The sequence below is a fragment of the Athene noctua genome, chromosome 1 (assembly GCF_965140245.1).
Source record: "Athene noctua chromosome 1, bAthNoc1.hap1.1, whole genome shotgun sequence".
NCBI classification, from domain to species: Eukaryota; Metazoa; Chordata; class Aves; order Strigiformes; family Strigidae; genus Athene; species Athene noctua.
In genome coordinates, this window is record NC_134037.1 from 28635978 (window position 1) to 28655335 (window position 19358).

General features: G+C 39.2%; 1 protein-coding gene across 4 annotated transcripts in view; it reads right to left on the reverse strand.

Annotated features, from left to right (window-relative positions):
* HMGCLL1 (3-hydroxy-3-methylglutaryl-CoA lyase like 1) overlaps nucleotides 1–16139 on the reverse strand; it is a 138101-nt gene extending 121962 nt beyond the window's left edge. For 3 of the 4 annotated variants that reach the window (XM_074895770.1, XM_074895772.1, XM_074895771.1), the window contains exon 1: nucleotides 15943–16123. In XM_074895770.1, coding sequence (XP_074751871.1) covers nucleotides 15943–16059 — 117 coding nt within the window. In that variant the 5' untranslated portion in view covers nucleotides 16060–16123. Of the gene's footprint in view, nucleotides 1–15942 lie in introns of all 4 variants that reach the window. The other variant, XM_074895773.1, reaches the window with a different exon arrangement.
* Nucleotides 16140–19358: the final 3219 nt, after the last annotated feature.

Genomic DNA, 19358 nt, shown 5'->3' on the forward strand with positions numbered 1-19358 from the left:
GTCATTCTGGATGACTTATGAGTTCTGGACTCCAAGTGCTGCTGCTCAGGAAGGGCATTGGTCCCACTTCGTCCATTTACTGTAGGTCTCATTTCAAGTCTATCAAGGTGTCTATACACTGCAGGGCATCTTAAACGGCACCAGACACATCCAATAAGCAACTGAACTGAACTTCTAAATGGTTCCCCCCGTGCAGGTGTCTAAAGGCATGCTAGATGTCTAAATTCAGACTGCAGCTGAAGGAGCTTTATTTAACATGACTGATGGAGACAACAATTCAGGCCATCCTAAGGTTCACACCTAGTGCCCAATGATCTCAGTCACCAGGTTTGTGTAACTGCCTGGGGACTGGATGCCACTGCAGAAGAAAATAGGTCTCATGCATTCTACAATATACAGGAGGATATGACTACCCCATAAATATGTCTCTATATATCAAATGGCACTAGGCATCTATAGGCAACTTAGGTCCTGTCCTACGCCTGCACTATCACAGGATTTTCATCTGCTGTAGACATCTACTTGTGTCTTAATTCAGATGTCTTAATCCCAAACAGACATCTGCCTCAAATGAACTGTTTGTCATCTAACGAGTTATCAAGAGAAACTGAAGCAACTTCTTCTGAGTTCCTCCAAGAGTTCAGTAGGCAACATATTCTTTTTGTTATTCTAAATTAAGTTTTCACCCTTGCTGACATGAATCCCAATCCATCCTGCTGTCACATTTCATTTTTGCCTCTAAGCTCTTCCTCACTGAAAAACTGGAATACAGATAAATACATAGGAGAGAGGAAGTAACATTACCCCTTGCAGCATATCACTTTAATCAGAATATACCCTCAGCAACTGATACCTTACACATCAACAATTTTCCAGGTATATGAAAGGCAACATGTAGCACATAAGAGATTTAAGCAGCATCAATCCAAAAATGAGGATTCTAATTCCTTTTTCAGAGCATCTCTTTGGAGCAACTGGCATGATTTCTATTCTTCTGATCAAGTTACGTATTAGAATCAATTCAGATCAACTGAATTCTTGCCCTTGTTTCCCTGTAACTCCTCTGTAAACAAAGCATCCATACTGATCCAGACCTTGACCCACAGACTGACTTTCCAGTTTGACCTTGAACCTCTCTCATCATTATGGACCTGCCTGATGGTCACTGGGCTGCGTGACCAACCCTGACTACCATCACTGGACTGAATCCTGACCGTGACCCCCTGACCTGCACTCTCAGTTCTAACCTGGGTCCTCCCTTATCACCACAAACTTGCTCAATGACCTGGACTCTTGCTTGAACCTGATTACAACCTCTAGGCCTACCCCGCTCACCTCACTTCACTACTGTGGGACTTGGCCCTGGCTGGTGACCTGTCAGCCCCGTTACCACCCTCAGCTCCACTCCATTAGGGAGCTGTTGGCCCTCACTGATCCCTGACAATCAAACTGAGAGAAATTTCTTATACTAGAGTTCATTGCAATATCCTTGCTCCCTGACATCCAGTTGAGCATTTCTTTACCCCAAGACATACATGCTGGGAAGTAGAATGCAGCCTATTTCTCCCTCTCTTTGTCCCTTTCTATCAGGTGTACCTAAAAAGAAAGTGCAGTGGTTGTTCATTGCTAGCACTGTAAGTAGAAGCTTTGTTGATGGAGGCCAGTAATATCATAGCAATCATAAACTATGTCTGAAAGCTACTGCTCTGTATACCGACTGACCCTCTCTGATCCTGCTGCACCATCTCCTTACCCAGTGAAGGCTACAGCTATCAGATGCTGTGAGAGTAATGCCGAAGGATAATGTCTTGTTCAAGCAACAAACAAGGGTCTGACATGAAAAAATATACTAAAATCCAACTAACTGCAAAAGCGCTCTGTCTAATACACAAATACAACTCTGCTCATAAAAGAGAAAACTGAGGGATGATATGCAGTTGTGCTAAATCACTGCACAGAGAATCACCAGAGGGGTATTAAGTGTGCAATCCAATTCCCCATCACAGTATCTCCCAGGTCTTAGCGAACTGTAACAAGATGTAGCAAATCAAGTAAGTAACTCCTTTCTATATGAAAGGACATTTCTTTCATGCCAAACACAAAATAGTGCATTTTCCAAAAGAGCTATAGAGTTAATAAATCAATATAATCTCTGTGTGCAGGAGTCTAACAGAGGAAATAAGAGAAGGAATTCCTCACTTCTCGGGCTATTTTCCTTTATAATAGATCAGAAGAGGTCAGCTCTCACATACTTTGTGTGAAACACCTGCTGAATATTGTTCTCTATGATTTGGAGTTTACAGTGGATGTGCTTAGCCACTCAGAGATGCAAACAAAACCTGTAGCTCCCTCCAACATATAATTTGGCTTGTATAACAAGTTCAAGTGAACTCAGCTTAAACTATGCATTTACATACACTGAAACCCTGGCTCTTTCCATTTTGTTTAATTGAAAGGGTAGTCATATATTTGAATACTGCTAGGAGGTGTCTACTCTCCCTTTTATTTTAAATGCATAAGAATAAACTCTAATAATTTATTAATACACTTTTAAATATAAGACAGGATGAAAGTTGGTTTCTGTTGTACTTTTCATATCACATCAAAGACTAAACTGATGTTCATTCTTCAACTACTCCCCATTTTCCCCTTTCATGAGGAAGTGCTGACTTCAGAAGTAATAAACAGGCTTGAAGATTCCTCATTGCTATTTCATCATGTCATGGGTGTGGAATGCATTCTGAAACTACTACTCTTAGTCAAACAAATTACATGGGTTAACATACTGATCTTGCAACATTATTATCCTGTACTTCTTTATGACCTTCTCAGTTTCTTCATAAACCAGATTTTCTTCTTGATCTCTTCATTATTTGAAGAGAAAACAGAATGCAACAGTATTTCTTCCAAGACTGAAGAGCTACACTGAACTACTACACTGGGCACATGTTTTTCCAGGTAGCAGTATATAAAACCATGAATTTCTAGCCTATATTCTTTACTTTCAGCTCTGATTAAGTCCTTGCTGCGTAACTCTTAATATATTGCTTTCAACCCCAAAAACTGCACAAAGTGAAATGACAGAACACAACTTAACCAGTGGTTTTCTCTCAGGTACACAGTAATGGCTATGTTGGATAGAAAATGAATAAAAGCTGTATTTCCCACCTTAGATAATGATAAAGAGCAAAATCTATTAAGACCACCTATTCAAAATATAAACATTTATGAATAAACATAAATAATAACATTATTACCTAAAATACAATTCCTAGTATTATTTCAAATACTAGAAATAAATATATGGAGGAAATACAGGCATATAAATATCAACATTCTAGACATTAATTTACATATTTTATTAGGTTTTAACCTTATTTTGATAACCCAATTTAAACAAAACCAGTGGAAATATACTGGAAAATATGTATTAAAATGGTCATGATATGAAGATTGTTAGACCCCTGGAAGTGTTTCCCTTTAATAAGCAAAGGTAAGAAATGTGAACATTTGAATTACATAAAGTTACTCATTTGAAATTGTGATCATCAAAATCATAACAGTCCATGCTACGTGCTAACTATACTGCCAAGGACAACTCATTACATGTCAGTAGAGAGTGGCTTAAAACTGGCTGAATGCGAGCTCCTGTGGATCAGAAAATTCCACAGGCAGATGCAGGCTACTGAAACTGCTGTTCTGACAGCCCTGCAAAAAAGAGATCTTGGGAACTGAGGACTGCATGTCTAATAGAAAAAGCAGCTAGTTCTAAGAGCAACGGCATGTCAAATTCTCTCTCATGATGTTGGATGCTCTTAAAAAAAGTAGAAGCATTACAGGACAAATACTCAGAAGAATAAAAACAAGCCCAAAGACTGATCACAATATTTGAAAACAAAGAAATTGCTTCTTTAATATTCATGTCTGTATTTTACATAAAATCATTCACAACCTGACAGAACAACAACAAAAAAAGATCAAATCTGTCAAATAACAGTCTCCTGGATGTCTCTGAACTTTCTGAACTGACACAGACAACTTGACTTCCCACCTTCTAAAATACGTTTGTTGTTATTTTCAACAAATGTAGCTCACATGGAATCACGGAGGTTTAAATACAGGTGTCAATTACAGCTAACAGTTCATGCAACCTAAAAGCAGACAGATGTGCTGTAGTCACAGATAATCTGGTGTAACTTGCAAAATAATTACGAAGAGAATGTATTACTATAGTCAGGTAGTAGCAGAAGCATGGACAACCATAGTTAGACTTGTGTTACAGTGGAATCAATAATAAATAGCACTAGAGGCCTCTGTTGTTAGTAAAAGGCCAACACAGCCAGTCACTTCAGCAAAAATTAAGAATGTATTTTCAGGACATGGTGTACACATTACCTTTTTCTATTTCCCTAAATGCTTCCCTTGGCTAACAAGCAGCATTTCTCCATTAACCAAGCTGATTTGCAGCCAACTCACTTTCATCCATATCCCTATCTTGGTCAAAGCCTGGAAAAGCAATTATACTCTGCCATCTGGGCTGGATGAAAAGGATACAGGGAACTGAGATCAACAGCATACTGATGACACTGGAGCCAAAACCTCCCACACTTTCCTTTACTATTATTTATGGTAATAGTATTATGGTGTGTATGGCGTTTTACAGGCAAGACTGAAGACAGAATTCTAGAAGGTAGGAAGAGTGGTGCTTTTCCACACACACTGAAAAAGCAGAGGCATGATCATCCTTACAAGACCAACATGTTAAAGTAATTTGCCGTTAATAATGCTTTGGGATATCAGTGGGGGAAAAACTAAACACATTGACAAGCCAGCCCATCCACCCAAGCAGGTAAGTCTCTTTACCTCATTGTCAATAAAAGTGAGTTATGCATAGATCTTTAAGAATTCAAGTTAAAAGTTGGAAGTAAATCAACTAATGTCAATTATTATTGTCATCAAAATCATCTTCTGTATCCAAAGGCAGTGCCTAAAAGATCAAGGAAATCTTTAATTCAAGTACAGCTGGCCCATCACCATGTTCTCCATAGCTCTCTTCCCAAAAGACACTGATAAAAATGACAGTGGTTTAATGGTTATTTGTTTAGCCACTGTTGGCAACTCATCCTTCAGAAGAATTTAAAATTTATAAAGCTCTTTAGAAAAACAGTATCTACAAAGTGCTACCATAATAATTGCCCAATAGTAAGAAGGAAATTATGGTATCTTGAACTACACCATTCTTGATGTTACAAAAATGTTCTATTTTCACAAATGAATCAGTGAAATGTGAACATATTTAAAGAATATCAATTTCTGGCCGTTTAACTGACAATAATTAAACCTCTTGAAAATTTTCCCTATATGAAATTTAGAAAAAAAAAAATCAGATGTAATCTCTTATTTTTGGAATAAACATTTTAAAAATTATAAGTTTTTATAAGCTTATTAAAAAGTACTCATAATGATATGTCACAGCTTTTGCTGAACTAGTTAAATTAAATAGTAATGTAATATGATTTTAACATGTTCTAATGATGCAAACCTGAAAACAGTGGATTGGAACAAGCATAAGAAAATTAACTGCTACTGGAGAAACTATGACAAAGACAAAACCAAAATGGGATCATATCACTTCAGACTATTTGAGAAGATTAAGGATTTTCATGGCAAAAGGAAGTAGGACATTTCCTAATTTGTTATTGCTTCCACTTCTAGACTTTATAAATTCATAAAGATTTCTTTCAACCATATTCTGGATAATAAGTTGTACAAAAGATGAGAAAGGAATGGTTGTAAAACTGGTAGTAGTAAGACCAGTGGGTCAGTATTAACTAAGCATGAAATAAATAAATAAATAAATCTAATAGTACTACCATTAGGTGTACTTTCATTTTACTGTGACACATAATCTTGATCAAAGGATTGTTCTAAACTCTGATGATAGATAATAATACTTAGGGACTAAATTGCCTTCCAGCCATAGCCCTCACTGAGTTCAAAATGTCCTGAAATGTTCTTAATGGCAGAATTCAACTGAACTGTAAGACACCTGAACTTAGGTATCTACACATTTATGTCTACAGGTGTGCTAGGTATGGCAGTACAGTCAATATATATATATTCACATATTATATATCTTAAGGTTCACATATTTTATATCTATATCTATATCTATATATATATATCTTAAGGTTTCCTGAACACATGTAGGACACAGGACCTGTGCCTTTTTTGGCAGCTGGAGGTAAAGTAGGGTATTACAGGACATCTTAAATGGCATCAGCAATGAAGTGTGGCCAGCTGAATTAAGCCATTTCTCAGCACTGTCAGCAATGGCCAAAAGCATATGAAACAACTCAGTCAAGTAGTATGGGCAGAAGTCAGATGCCTAATTACAGCCACTAGTGCATTTGAGCTGCATCCCACTTGACTTCCAGCTACCACGCCAGAGGGCACAGGTCTCCCATAAATCCTGTTTTGATATCTGCCAACCCTATAAGGCATCTCAGCTACCTTAAGGTATCTCACATGGCACCCAACAACTGTGCTTAGGCAACTGAATCAAGACTTAAATATCAAAAAACAGCAGGTAGACAAGAGACATCTCAAACACCAGTTGATTCCTCTCTGTATAGCCAACCGCCAGCTGGCTTAGTAGCTTAACTTTCCGTCTCCTTCATACCATGCAGAGAAAAATGAGACAGGCAGGGCCACGGAACTGGCCTATCCTCTCTCTTCTCTTCCCTCCAATAAATTCTTCATGTAAGCTGTTTTGCTTTATATGAAGCCAACATATAGTTCAATTCAAATTATGTTTCCAGGCTTTTAAAAATTCAGCTGTGATCAGCTGTGGATTCTGCTAAATCTTTTTCCTAATCCCAGTGTTCCACATGATGTACCTTCATCACTTACCTTGCTCCCTCATTTCTCACATACTAACACCTATATTTAATCTCATCTTAACTACTTGCATTAAAAGTAAACCCTAAAGCCACATATAGTTCCTTTCCAGATGCTGCTGTTGAATTATTTCCCTGTGGGTTTCACCTAACATTCCACCAATGTCCTCTGGCGCTTCAGTCCACACATCTCATGCATTCAAAACCTTTAAACTTTTTTTTTTCCAAGAAACTCATAAACTAACACCTTTATTCCCATACAAAACAGCTAACATCTGTGGACAAAAAAACCAGCCAAACAAAGAATAAATGTCTACCCAGCATAGTTTCTTACTCATGCACCTTTTAACAGACTTTTGCATGTAATAAATCTGGGGTTTTGTCACAAGAGCTGTTGAGAATTACTCTCGTAAGTATATTTAATCCACATAACAAATTCAAATGTAATGTAACAATTGGGATAACTTTCATTCATTTACACCAAACCATAAAATAAATCTCCATTTAACAAGGGAATTACCTAAAATCAGTATCAGCTACAACAACCTTCTGACAGTAAGTATAATTTCCTTATCACCTCCAGCATCTTTTTCATCTTTGCAACATTAGAATTTTGTCTCAAGCTATGATCGAAATCTTCGCCATCAATTATTACGTCTAACCTGGTAAAAGTCTAAAAAGTCATTAGCTGATTACTTCCCACTCTTAATACCTTAAGATTGAAAAAGCAACCCTTAAAACTACCCCTGAAAATATTTTCCTGAAATGTAAATCATGCATTTATCTGCTTTCTGATTTCTTTGGAGTGAGAGATTGATTAAAAGACCAGATAGTCAGAAAAATAAAGTCTGTATCTCATTCATAATCTTATATTTAATAGACTATTATTCACTACAACTCGTGTCACTATCAACATACTACAAAACAGAAAAAACTTTTCTTTCCACTGCACTTATTTTTGAAGTGTGCACACCATTTTGACATTTCTGCCCCCAAAGGGCTATACAAGTATACATTAATACAGCAGTAATAAAATATTTCCATTTTGCTGAAAAGCAAAAACACTGAATTAGTTTTACTGGTAGTTAACAGAGTATGAAAGCCTGATTTTGATGATGCGAGCTACAGGCCTCATATTACATGCTCTTATTTCAGAAATTTCAGATCAGCCAATAAAGCAACTTTTCTCATACTTTCAATATCCTGATGAGTTTTTCTATGTGACAGAAGATGTATGGGTTAGACAGCCAGGGAGAACCTTTTCCTATAAATTTGCGCCTGATAGCTTTTTATTCCCATATGTGTTCCAGTTTTTTCTGAGGTTCAGTTAATTGATGAGCCTCACTGAGTGAACAGTACTTCATTACACTGTATGTCAAGGTCCACATATGCATTATGGTGTGCGCTGGCAAACATTGTAAGGTGGTACACATTCCCCAGCAAGTTCACAATACCACACACCATCTTTAATATGCAGTTCTTTTTCATACTTCATCTATCTTTTTAAATATACATTTGGGGGAAAAGAATGCTAAGAAAATATTTCAACTTTGTTAAATGAATGAGAGCTAAACAATAGAAGAGAATTTAACACAGCCTGAAGTACTAAATAACTACTTCTCTGACATCCCCCACTGTTTCTTTAAACATAACTTCTTCCACATTTGACACATCAAAGGATCTCAATAACCTTCAACTCCTAAAATTTCAGAGAATCATCACCTTGGTTAAAAGCCTCAAAAATTTACGCTGTGAAAGAGAAGAGGGTGACAAGAACTCATTTCAGCTTTATCTCTGGACTGTACCTACACTGCACCAGTTTCTCATTGCGTGATAGCCCCATAGAAACTGAAATTCAAACACATGCTTTCATAAAAAAGTCAATCTTCCAACCCAGATGCTGCAAGAATTAGAGCTACTTTTTTCCTCTGAAGTACAAGAAAAAAAAAAGTCTAATCATTAAAACTAAGAGAAAATAAGTTTAACTTCATTCTAGGTACCCAGCATTTCACCGTTAAACCGAGTCTAAGTGAAAAAAAAAGTAACTTGTGATCAAAGCCACTATACAGTTGACAGTTACTATTTGTCACCTCATCAGACAGCTCAAAGATACAAAATTTGATTAATTAGGAGCATTAAATATTTTGCTTTATAAAAAGTTCTATTTCTGACCAACTCATGTCTTACAGTAGTCATAATTATAAGGCACTTGTGAGATTTCCCTACCTAAACTAGAAGCTAGAAGAGCCACAAACTGTAAATAAAATCCTTATTAAAATCTGAGACAAAGATAAAATTCCCATTTATTTCAGTAGGAATAAAATTTGGAACTAGTTGATCTTAGGCAAGACACTTATCTTCACTCTCAGCCAAGGCAATGAGAAAATGAATTAAGAATGATCTCAAGATGTATGAATTTTAAAATGATGATTTGACACACTGCGTGTCTGAAATTAATCTTTTTCTTTGAGCTGGCAGGAGAGGAAATGAGTATCACTGTGCCCATATGTAGGCTTTGAAGGGGGTGGAGGTGGGACAAGTAAAAAATGGGATCTCACCAAAAAACAGATGTTGGGTCTGAGTAGAAATTTCCTGTGCATTTTTTTAATTCCCAAATTTGCAGAGCAAGATCTGTAAAATCCTTTACAACATTTCCAGCTGTATTATAAAGTCCTAAACCCACATAATAATCCAAATATAGCATAAATCTGTACCAACTAAAAAGCTCCTGTTATCTTTCCACTATTTAAAATCTAATGGCACAAAAGAACTAGAAGCCATGGACTCCATTTAGACCAAACTTAGACTTTATTATCAGCCTCCTAACTTCTAACATCCTGTCCGGCATCTTTAGCAAACCGATTACTTAGCCTTTTCAGACTAATTTTATCCAGCAGTGTTCTTGAGCTCTTATTCTGCAGTATATAAAGAATACCTGGCGGAAAAAATTTGTATGAGTCTACTGACTGGATCTTCTAAAGGGGAAATTCTTGACTTCAAAGAAAATTTTGGAAAGAGCTCAGCACTGAACTCTCTCCACTTCAGTTAAATTCAGTAGGAGTGTGTTTTTATGCCTTATTTACTACCTTCAGTATCAGTATGTATCAAATGTCATTTATCATCTCTAATCATCAAGAAAAAATACAGCATGCTTTTAATTCTAAATTACAGTTATAGTAATACTTTCTAATTTTTCTTCTATTTCATTTTTTGAGTAATACTGTATGCTTTACATCTCATGAACATTAAGAAAATAAATGTTCCTTTGAAATCTTCAACAAAACAAAAAAAAAGTCCCATTCTTGTAATATATTTGTCAAGAAAAAGATCCATCTACTGAGTTCTGTATTGACAAGGCCTCTACATGTAGAGGAATATGAAGGGCTGAAAATCAGGAATTTCAAAGTATCACAGTGATCAGTTATTTAGTCTTAAATTACATGAAAGAAAACGTAAAATCTAAATCCCTTGGAAGTTCAGGATGAAAACACAGAATGAGATAAGAATGGTGGGTAAAGGAGAGAGAAAAAAAAAAAAAGGATACAAGATCTTTGCCCCATGCAATTAATATACTTTCTCTAGACTGATTTCATTAAGTATCTTCAAATGTCATCCTTTCTAAAATTGTAAAAGAAACAAGAATTCTGCAATATAAAGTTCAGAATGTCTAGCTTATTGTTTATTTAAAGTATACTTTGTCATTTTCAGAAGATCAAAAAAAACGAATATAAATGATAATGTATTTCTTGCATATTGTAATTGTCATAATAAATTAATACATTTGCAATATTGTTGACAGCAAATTTTTATAGTACTTCTTAAACTAAACAAATTAAATAAAAAAATGAAAATAGCCTAAATACTTATTTAAGGAGAAGCTGCAGATGTGAATCTGTTCCTAGAATATATAATTATGTGGAGATAAAAAGAGCATGAAATCTACTATGTCTCAAATCAGTTGCTCTGAGGTGTAGCTAAAAGATTCAAATAAAACAGACATGGCTTCTTCTCCTAGGTAGCATTACCATATGCCCCATTTTTTATGCTGTAATTTGAATCAAGGATCAACCAACAAATACAAGAAGTGGTTAAGACAAACATACATAATTGTCATATGGACTGTGGTTTTTGTTGTTATTCTTGAGTTACTTTAAAAATAAATTTGAGAGGTTTCTAGCATATGTTTAAAACATGATAGTATATTGCAAAATCTAAACTAGCAAATTAAAACTGCAAAAGTAAGACACTGTGCATCTCTTGATTAGAGTGTCATGCAGTGAGGAGATGAGGGAATCTTAGGCTATGTGTTGTTTAGGCATGCAGCATATAAATCACTGCAACCGAGGCCCTGTCTAAACTAGAGGATCCAAGGTTTTGTTCATTATTATTTAGCATGCAGAATTTGTGTTCCTCTCCAGTAACAAAACTGACAACAACATACACTGTGCTTTCCAAATATAACATACTGAACAACCGTTAATAATTCTGGGAGTTGCATCCCATGACAGCCTAAATCTTTGACAGAAATCCTACAAGATAACATAGCACACAGCTGTATTTAGATAGATTTACACCTCCTAGAGTCACAGCCACATCCCACAGAGCAAGAAACGAAGAGTTTTATTTTTGACTTACTTTTGCTTTGCTTGTGGTAGATGTAGGCAGCCCTCACCAAACTATGTAACTTCTAAAACATTATACCTCTTAGTACACCTAGCTAGTGGTAGATTAAAACACAGGCGTCTATGAGAAAGATGCTTATTGCTTAGCTATGTTTAGCCACTACCCTCTTGTAGTGTAGAATAGGAGGAAGTACTTGTTTAAAGTGGCAGAAGATGAGTATTCGCACTGAAGTTGACACTGACCTTAACTAATTCTACTTTTTCCAAAGTGTTGTAAGCCATGCAATGTAATTTAAAAAAGGATTTGGAATTGTCTAGATTTTACATCTTTAAATATCTAGTCCTCTATTCCTTACTATATAAACTTTAAAATCTCTTAAGAATCCAATCATTATCACTACTATGGAAACCACATCAGTATAATCCTTTTTCTAAACCCAAATCATATAGGTTATTCACTCTCATTAATTTGATTAGAAAGCTATTAAAGAATGTCACCAGTTGATACTTAAATTTCTACTCTGCATTTAATATATAGACATTAGAATTTGTTTGTGTGTGGCAACATATTCCTTTATTTTAAGCAGCTCTTTCCTCTTCTTCCCTCCCTGCCTGCCCATTCCTCAGGTCCTAACACTAGATACCAAAGAAACTCAAGTCATTTTATATTTCATCTCCATTTTCCTGACCATTCCAGTGGTGCAAGACCTAACTTCTCCCAGCTGGAATTCAATTTCTTGAACATGACTAACCAAAATTGAAGAAGTCTCAGATACGGTCTTTTGCAATGGCACTAACATTTCCCTGTTTGACTAGAAATACTTGATCTGATACATCTAACAACTTAATTTGATTTTTTTTTAACAGCTGCACTATACTGGCAGCTCACAGTCCTCCTATGATCTGTCAGCATTCCAAAGTTCTTCTCTTCAATTGTTTCTAACTGATAATGTCACCATTTCTAGTTTGCATTACTGGTCTCAAAGTACCTAATTATTCTGTACCCTTAAATTCCATCCCAGTCTTTTACACCACTTCTTTAGCCATCCAGTTCTTCCCTGCCATGTCCTTAGCATATTCCTAATGGCTTAAAATTCCATTTTAACCTACATGAAAACATAACATTAAGTCTGTAGGATGAGATTCATGTCTGTTCCTCTCAGACCATCTCTCTTTCCAGCCAGAAGGTTCTTGCTAAGCCAGAACACAACCATCAGCTGCAGATCAACAGCCAGCCTTCCTAGCGGCTGCTCAGCATGAGCTTTGTACACAACAGAACACCAAGTACATCACAAATTCCAGTCAAGTGCTATGAGTCACCATCAACAGCAATTTCGACCACTGCGGAAACTCCCTAATACCATCACATCTACTGCTACCTCCTTTCTAGGTAGACCCTTGCACATTTTACAATTTTGACATAAATCCATGTCTTTAACAAATTCTCATGTAGCTATAGGTCCTATTTATTAAAATTAATCAGACCTTTAATATTAATCAGACATATTAATAAAAACCGTATACACCAGGGTAATGCTGAGAGAATGAAGCAGAAATAGGATCTCCTTGTATGAAACATAACACAGTATTTCTGAAGAAAGTAAGATTAAGAAATTAAGAAAATGGAATAAGATGAAGATAATGCAACAGGAATGCGGTATCCCACTGACTAGTCAGGTGTTTGATAATTTTTTTACATAATACAGCCTAGTCTAAATAAGAGTGAAATAGATATTAGTAAATTCTACTAACAGCAGAAAATTCTATTCACTTTCTGACTAGCCTCTAGCCCAACTACCTAGGACCTATTATTTTGCCTCTGATACAGCTCCAAGTGGTTAAACCTGGACCTTTACAAATTAGTCAGCAAGTATATAAACCAAATTTTTATACATTTGGGATTTTTCAGACAAAATTGAATTGAATATAGTTTTACAAGAGCCCTGGTAGCAACACTCTAATAACACCTACATTTTACTTTGTTTTTAAAGAAAAATACTGAAAAACTCCTGAAAAGATTTCAGCAACAAAATCAACTCCTTAATTTTCATCAATCATGAAAGCACTAAAGTATTTCTAGGAAACTGTTCTTGTACCTTAAACCCTTTCCCCTATTTTATTTCTTAGTCTACACCCCGTAACCGTCTTGCATACACTGGTCAAAACAAAAAACTCCTTTTTTATAACCATCACTTGAGCTAGTACGGTTTCTAGATCACATAAAAAAGAACACATTTTTTCTTGAACATGATTGGTACAGAATGCATTCAGGCATAAGAAAAACCTGTATGGATTAAGAGAAATGGAAATTTGAACAGATTCATGTAAAGAAAATTATTAAAATAATCTAATAAAAAACACAGCGACAGCGAGGTAATGCAGAAGCAAATGTTAAAACATTTACAGTAACCAGCTCCGGACTAAATTAGTGTCAATGGGCTTAGTAGACACTGCAGCTTACAGTCACATCAGTATCCACAGGGATAAGCAGCAAATTCTCATGTTTGCTGTTTACTGAGGAAGACACCTTTCTGTATCCTTGGAGGAAGAAAAATGGTGATGAAAATGAATGAGCACTTCAAAAATCAAGCAAAAGTTACAGGCATCTGTTACAATAAAGAAACCCTTTTTTAAAAATCTATGATTTTCTAGGAAGATATTATTGCCTGTCTGACTTCAAACCCTTTCTGTTGCAAAAGCCCTTGAACCTTTCAGATAGGGGGCAGAGACTGATGCAATCAAGTGGCATATCGAAGTATTCTGAAGGAATATTTAAAAAACATTCATATCTTTTGAAAGAAAATGACACACCAAAATGTAGCAAGGGCACATGAAAAGGATTATAGTGCTTTGCCTCATGCCTAATACACAAAAATCCTTTCATTCTATTTCTTTTTACAGTAAGAAAACATGTTTTCCACTTCCACATAAACAACTGATGAAATTATGTTTGATTTTTTTCCCAAAATTCAATGTTGGATAGACACTGTTCTCAGGGAATTGTGATCGCTGGAAGCTGTATGGGGCTTACCTATACAAAGTTCTGTGCTCCCAACAGTACTGCTTTGGGTATTCCATAGATGCAGCTTTTGAGATATCAAGCTCAGATCATCTGAAGCAAAATTACAATGTTGCCAGCTTTCACAGCACTCAGAACATTGTATTTTTCATGATCTCTCCACCTCTGAAGTTACATTGCTACCTAATAATTAAATTTCACTTCCAGGTGGTGAAGAAAAATGGAAGATGTACCCCCCGGTACCTCTGAAAGGTGTAGAAAACATAAGAAAAATGCATTGAGCAAGAAGTGCATTTTTAAAAAAATACTATTTTTAAAGCAATTTTGTTCTAGGCTTGGCTCATGTTTTTTACCGTTTGAATGTGATGACTGATTACTGGTGTTAGAATGAATGACAGTTCAGACACAATATGCTCCAACAATGCTGTTATAGTAAAGGCAATGCCATACTCAGCATTATTTCCTTCTTTGAATCCTTTATATTGACCTCTTCCTCCAGTGGCCTTCCAGATTTATGCAGCCTCTCCTTAAAAGCCACTGGTAGTTTTGCTTTTCCCTCATTGCTTTCCTTCCAAAGCCATGATTAGGATAGCCACGGCCTATGGTCTTCATTTGGCTGCCTGCCCTCATCGAACTCCCTCTCCCAGTCCCCAGTGTCCCCAGCCACTCTCCACAGCCGTTCGTAGCCGACAGCGAGGACGCTGAGCTACCAACCACCTGCACTTCTCCCTCCAGAACAACCCCATCGGTGCTTAGAGCACAGGCGGCCAAAAGGAGGGTACAGCGGTTCCAGAGCAGGTGAGGGCTCTGCCTCCCCCACCCTTGCGGCTGTAGTGACTTTCCACCCCACAGCAGATGTGCCCCCACACTCCCGTGTGACAAACACAAACGCCGGGGGGGATGGGTGCTACTGCGGCCTCGCCAAAATATGTGTCACCCTACGACACCTTACGACTTTTCCGAGTGGGCTGTAGTAGGTGAGGGGAGGCACAGATGAGTGGACTTCTTTGGCACTGCCCATCCCTGCCCCCAGCGCCACGAGAGATGCCCACCTGCGTGTGCTCTGCCACTCAGAAGGTCTAAACCCAGCCGTGTTCTGAAATACTGACCAGGAAAGGCCCAGCGGCGTGTGGGGATGAGAGGAGCCCCCACTGCTCCATCCACGCCCTTGTACCGGGCGGTGGCCGGCGACAGGGAGGGCGGGCCGGGCCGGGCCGGGCGGGGGGGCGAGGGCCGTGCGCCCGCAGCAGGCCGGGGCTAGCGGGGAGGCAGGGTACGTGCGGGGGGGCGGCGGCGGCGAAGCCCTCCGCGCCCGGCGGGGCCCGATCTCCCGCTGGCGGCGGCCGCGCCTCGCAGGGCCGGCACCACCCCACCCCGCCCCGCCCCCCCCGCCCGGCGATACCTGCCCGGGGTGCGGAGCCGCAGGCGGCGGCGCGGCCGGCTCCCCGATCCACAGCTGCTCTTTGAGGAGGTGCTGGTAGCTGAGGCAGTGCTTCAGCGCCGACGGCACCGTGCCCATGGCGGGGCGCGGCGCCCAGCGGCCGCCCGGCAGCCACAGCCGCAAGGTCGGCGCGGCCGCCCGGCCCGCCGGGACCCCGCGCCCGCCGCAGCCGCCGGCTGCAGCCCGGCCCCGAGCGGCGCCTGTGATTGGCGGAGCGCGGGGACCCGCCGCGCCCCCTCCCCGGCTGCGGCGGCGGCCGCCGCCTCGCCCGCCCGCCCGCCTGCCGCCCGCCGCCGCTCCGCGCCCCCCCGTCACCTTCCGGGGCGCTGAGGGCGGCCGGCGGAGGAGCCCCGGCGGTGGGAGCCCGCCTTTGGTGCGGGCTCGGCCAGCGCCACAGCAGCCTGCCACTGTGGGGCGGGGGCGGCGGAGAAGCCCCTCAGGGGACTCGGGCACCCGGCGGGCCCGGAGCTCGGGGGGCGCGGGCATGGGGGCAGCAGCCGTCCTGCCCCACGCCCCTCCTGACACTCCGCACGCCCGGGGGACGTGGGGCCCAGCCTGGGCTGCCCGTGCTCTCGGCAGAGGCCTCGAGGGAAGGAAGGGAGCAAGGAGAAAGGGCCCGACTGCTTCGAGACCGAGCCCGCCTGCCCTGCGTGGCATCCTCGGGCCGCGCCAACGATGCGGAACAGAGCAGGTCTTTGACAAGAGGCCTGATGCACACTCTTGCATTTATGCTTTTCATTTGAGTAGCGGATACTTAGAGCATAGCAAGCGGAATATTTCTTAGATTTTAACAGCTCTCTCAGAAGCAGCAGGTTATATTTTGTCATCTCCTTTAGCATTCAATGTGTCAGCCAACTTTCCAAACTACTCTCAAGCAAAATACTGAATGCATTGGAAATTGTTTCTGGATCATTCCTTTTCTGGGGTTTCAGGGATTTTTTGTTAAATTAACTAACCTTTCCCTCGGTCATTTTCTGCAAAAGATTATCATGTTTATAGCCAAGACTCTGTTTCAGTCAGATAGACATGATGCTCTCAAAGCACCATCTTTTTCTTTTGCTCTTTTGCGTTTCAAGATTGTCCTGTGCATCCAAAACCTTCCCTGTTTCTGAGTGCCATTGTAAACCAAAACTGGATGCTGATTGATTGGCTGGGAAATTTTTATTTTTCAAGGATTTTTCAAGCTTTTCAGAAATAAGATATTTAAAAGGGGACTTTAAAATTTATGTTAAAATAGCACTGATGGGAATCTGCAATTTCAATTCTGGCCACAGAAAAGTGCTAGGAGGTTACTGACTGCGATCTGAGGCAGTTAGTATCTTTTCTGCCCTCTTTCAGTAAAATTGTGAGTTCAAAATTCTTACCTTTTCACAGGTCAAAACACTACGTTTCCATTAAATGCTGACTCTCTATATTTGCTTTGGTCTTGTTACCTGGAAAGCTAGGGATAAAATGTACAAAGACAGGCCAAAAAATCAAGCCTTGTTCTTTTGTCTCCCAGTGAGAGACAGTTTATCTGTCGTGCAGTTGGTACGTGAGAAGAGAAAAGCAGTTTTTTGAGGTAAATAATTTCATTTTACACTTTTCTATACATTTCATAGCAAGTTGGAAATAGGGTGAAAATGCAATTGCAAGGAAGTTAAAGTATGTCTGTGTATGAAGTATACCTCTCCTACCTACCTGACCTGTACTCAAGTTACTCTAGTGCTGAAGTCAAACTTCATGTTGCCTTTAATCATCTTTCTTACAAATACCTCTGAAATTATCTTCATTATAACCTTCTGCAGGTAGCTTACCTTTCAAACTGCTATGTTCTCCACATTAAATCCCTTCTAAACATACTGCAGAAGTGAATCCCATTTTTGTAGGGCTTAAAGCTTCAGTGTGCTCTTCCAGCCTAAGTCCACTGTGAACGTTTTCTGACACAAACCTGCTTTAAGACTCAGAATGCCACCAAATATGCTGAAAAGGAGCTTCTTTATCTGAAATCGCAGTGTTGTGAACAGAGGAGGAAAAAAATAACAGTAGTTCATTATATAGTAATCCCAAATAAACTGGGTTCTCATGCAAACGTTACTTTTTTTTTTTTCTGTTGTACTTCTCATTCTCCCTGAAATCAGAATTTGTTTTTCATCCTTGCCAATTTAAGCACTGAATTTTTCAGCTAGTGCTTCTAATTCCGTGTAAGCAGTTGTTTCAAAATCAAGAGATGTATAAATTGAACATGTTCAACTGAAACTCCCATGTTTCTTGGGAGAAAGAGGTGATAATTTATCGGTCAAAAAAAGCACTGTGTGTTAGAAGCCTTAGAGCTAAACCAAACTGTTACTCCTAAAGAATCAGGTGGGACAACACAGTGTGAAAGAGGCTCCAAGAAGAGTGGGTCTTAGGCAGGTGTAATCATGATGATACAGTTCTTTGCTTGCAGGGGCCACAAAACTTACTCCATCCCACTTTGTGAGTTAACATGAACATAGATATGGTACAATATGCTGTTTAACCTTGTCTGCTTTCACTGGGAGTATATTTACTGGTAGCAGCCTTTGCTAAATCATGTAAAGAACAATGGAGACTTCTGGGAGATCTTTCTGTAACAGCACGTGGGCCTCTCATGGTCTGGACCCTTATATGCCCGGTTCTGTTCCTTATTTTGATTCGGCACGTATTTTGTTCATCAATGGCATTTTGGAGAAACTTTAGCTTACTAGAACACGTGGAAGGACTCAGTGTTTAGCATTACATCAGGATAGTGAATAGAAGTTGCACATGACTGTCTTTTGGCTTTCCATCTCTCTCTTAAAACTATTTATCATTCTGATACTCCTCTGAATTTATCATTGTCATTGGCTCACACTGTATTCTGGTCAAAGGTTTTAAAACCTTTTATTAAAAGGAGTGTTTTTCACTCAAATAAATAATCTCTCATAAAAGTCATGCCACCAAGCCTACCAGATGGGGAGAACAGGCAAATTTGTGTAATATGCAGAGAAATTTCAAATATTACCATGGGAGAAGTTTGTGCTCCTTATTGTTCCCCTGCAATTACGCAGGTAGTTGGCAGTCAGATCATTAGGAGTGGAAACATCAAGCTGTTGGATTTCCTGCAGTGTGACACAAAACCTTGGCCAAGAAAGGCATGATAAAAATAGGTTGATCGTTTACAAGCATCTATAAGAAAATAAGAAAGTTGTTTAAAGAGTGATTTGATGACAGCAAGAAGGACAGAATCAGAAGCAAGGGAGCTATTCATACTGCTGATAATCGTTAAGTGCCAAACTGGCAAGCAGCCAAGGTGCCTACTAGGCAGGGATCAAAGACACATATGGTGAGTCTCAAACAACAAATAAGCCATAGAATTCTGGCAAGCTTTGCACGAA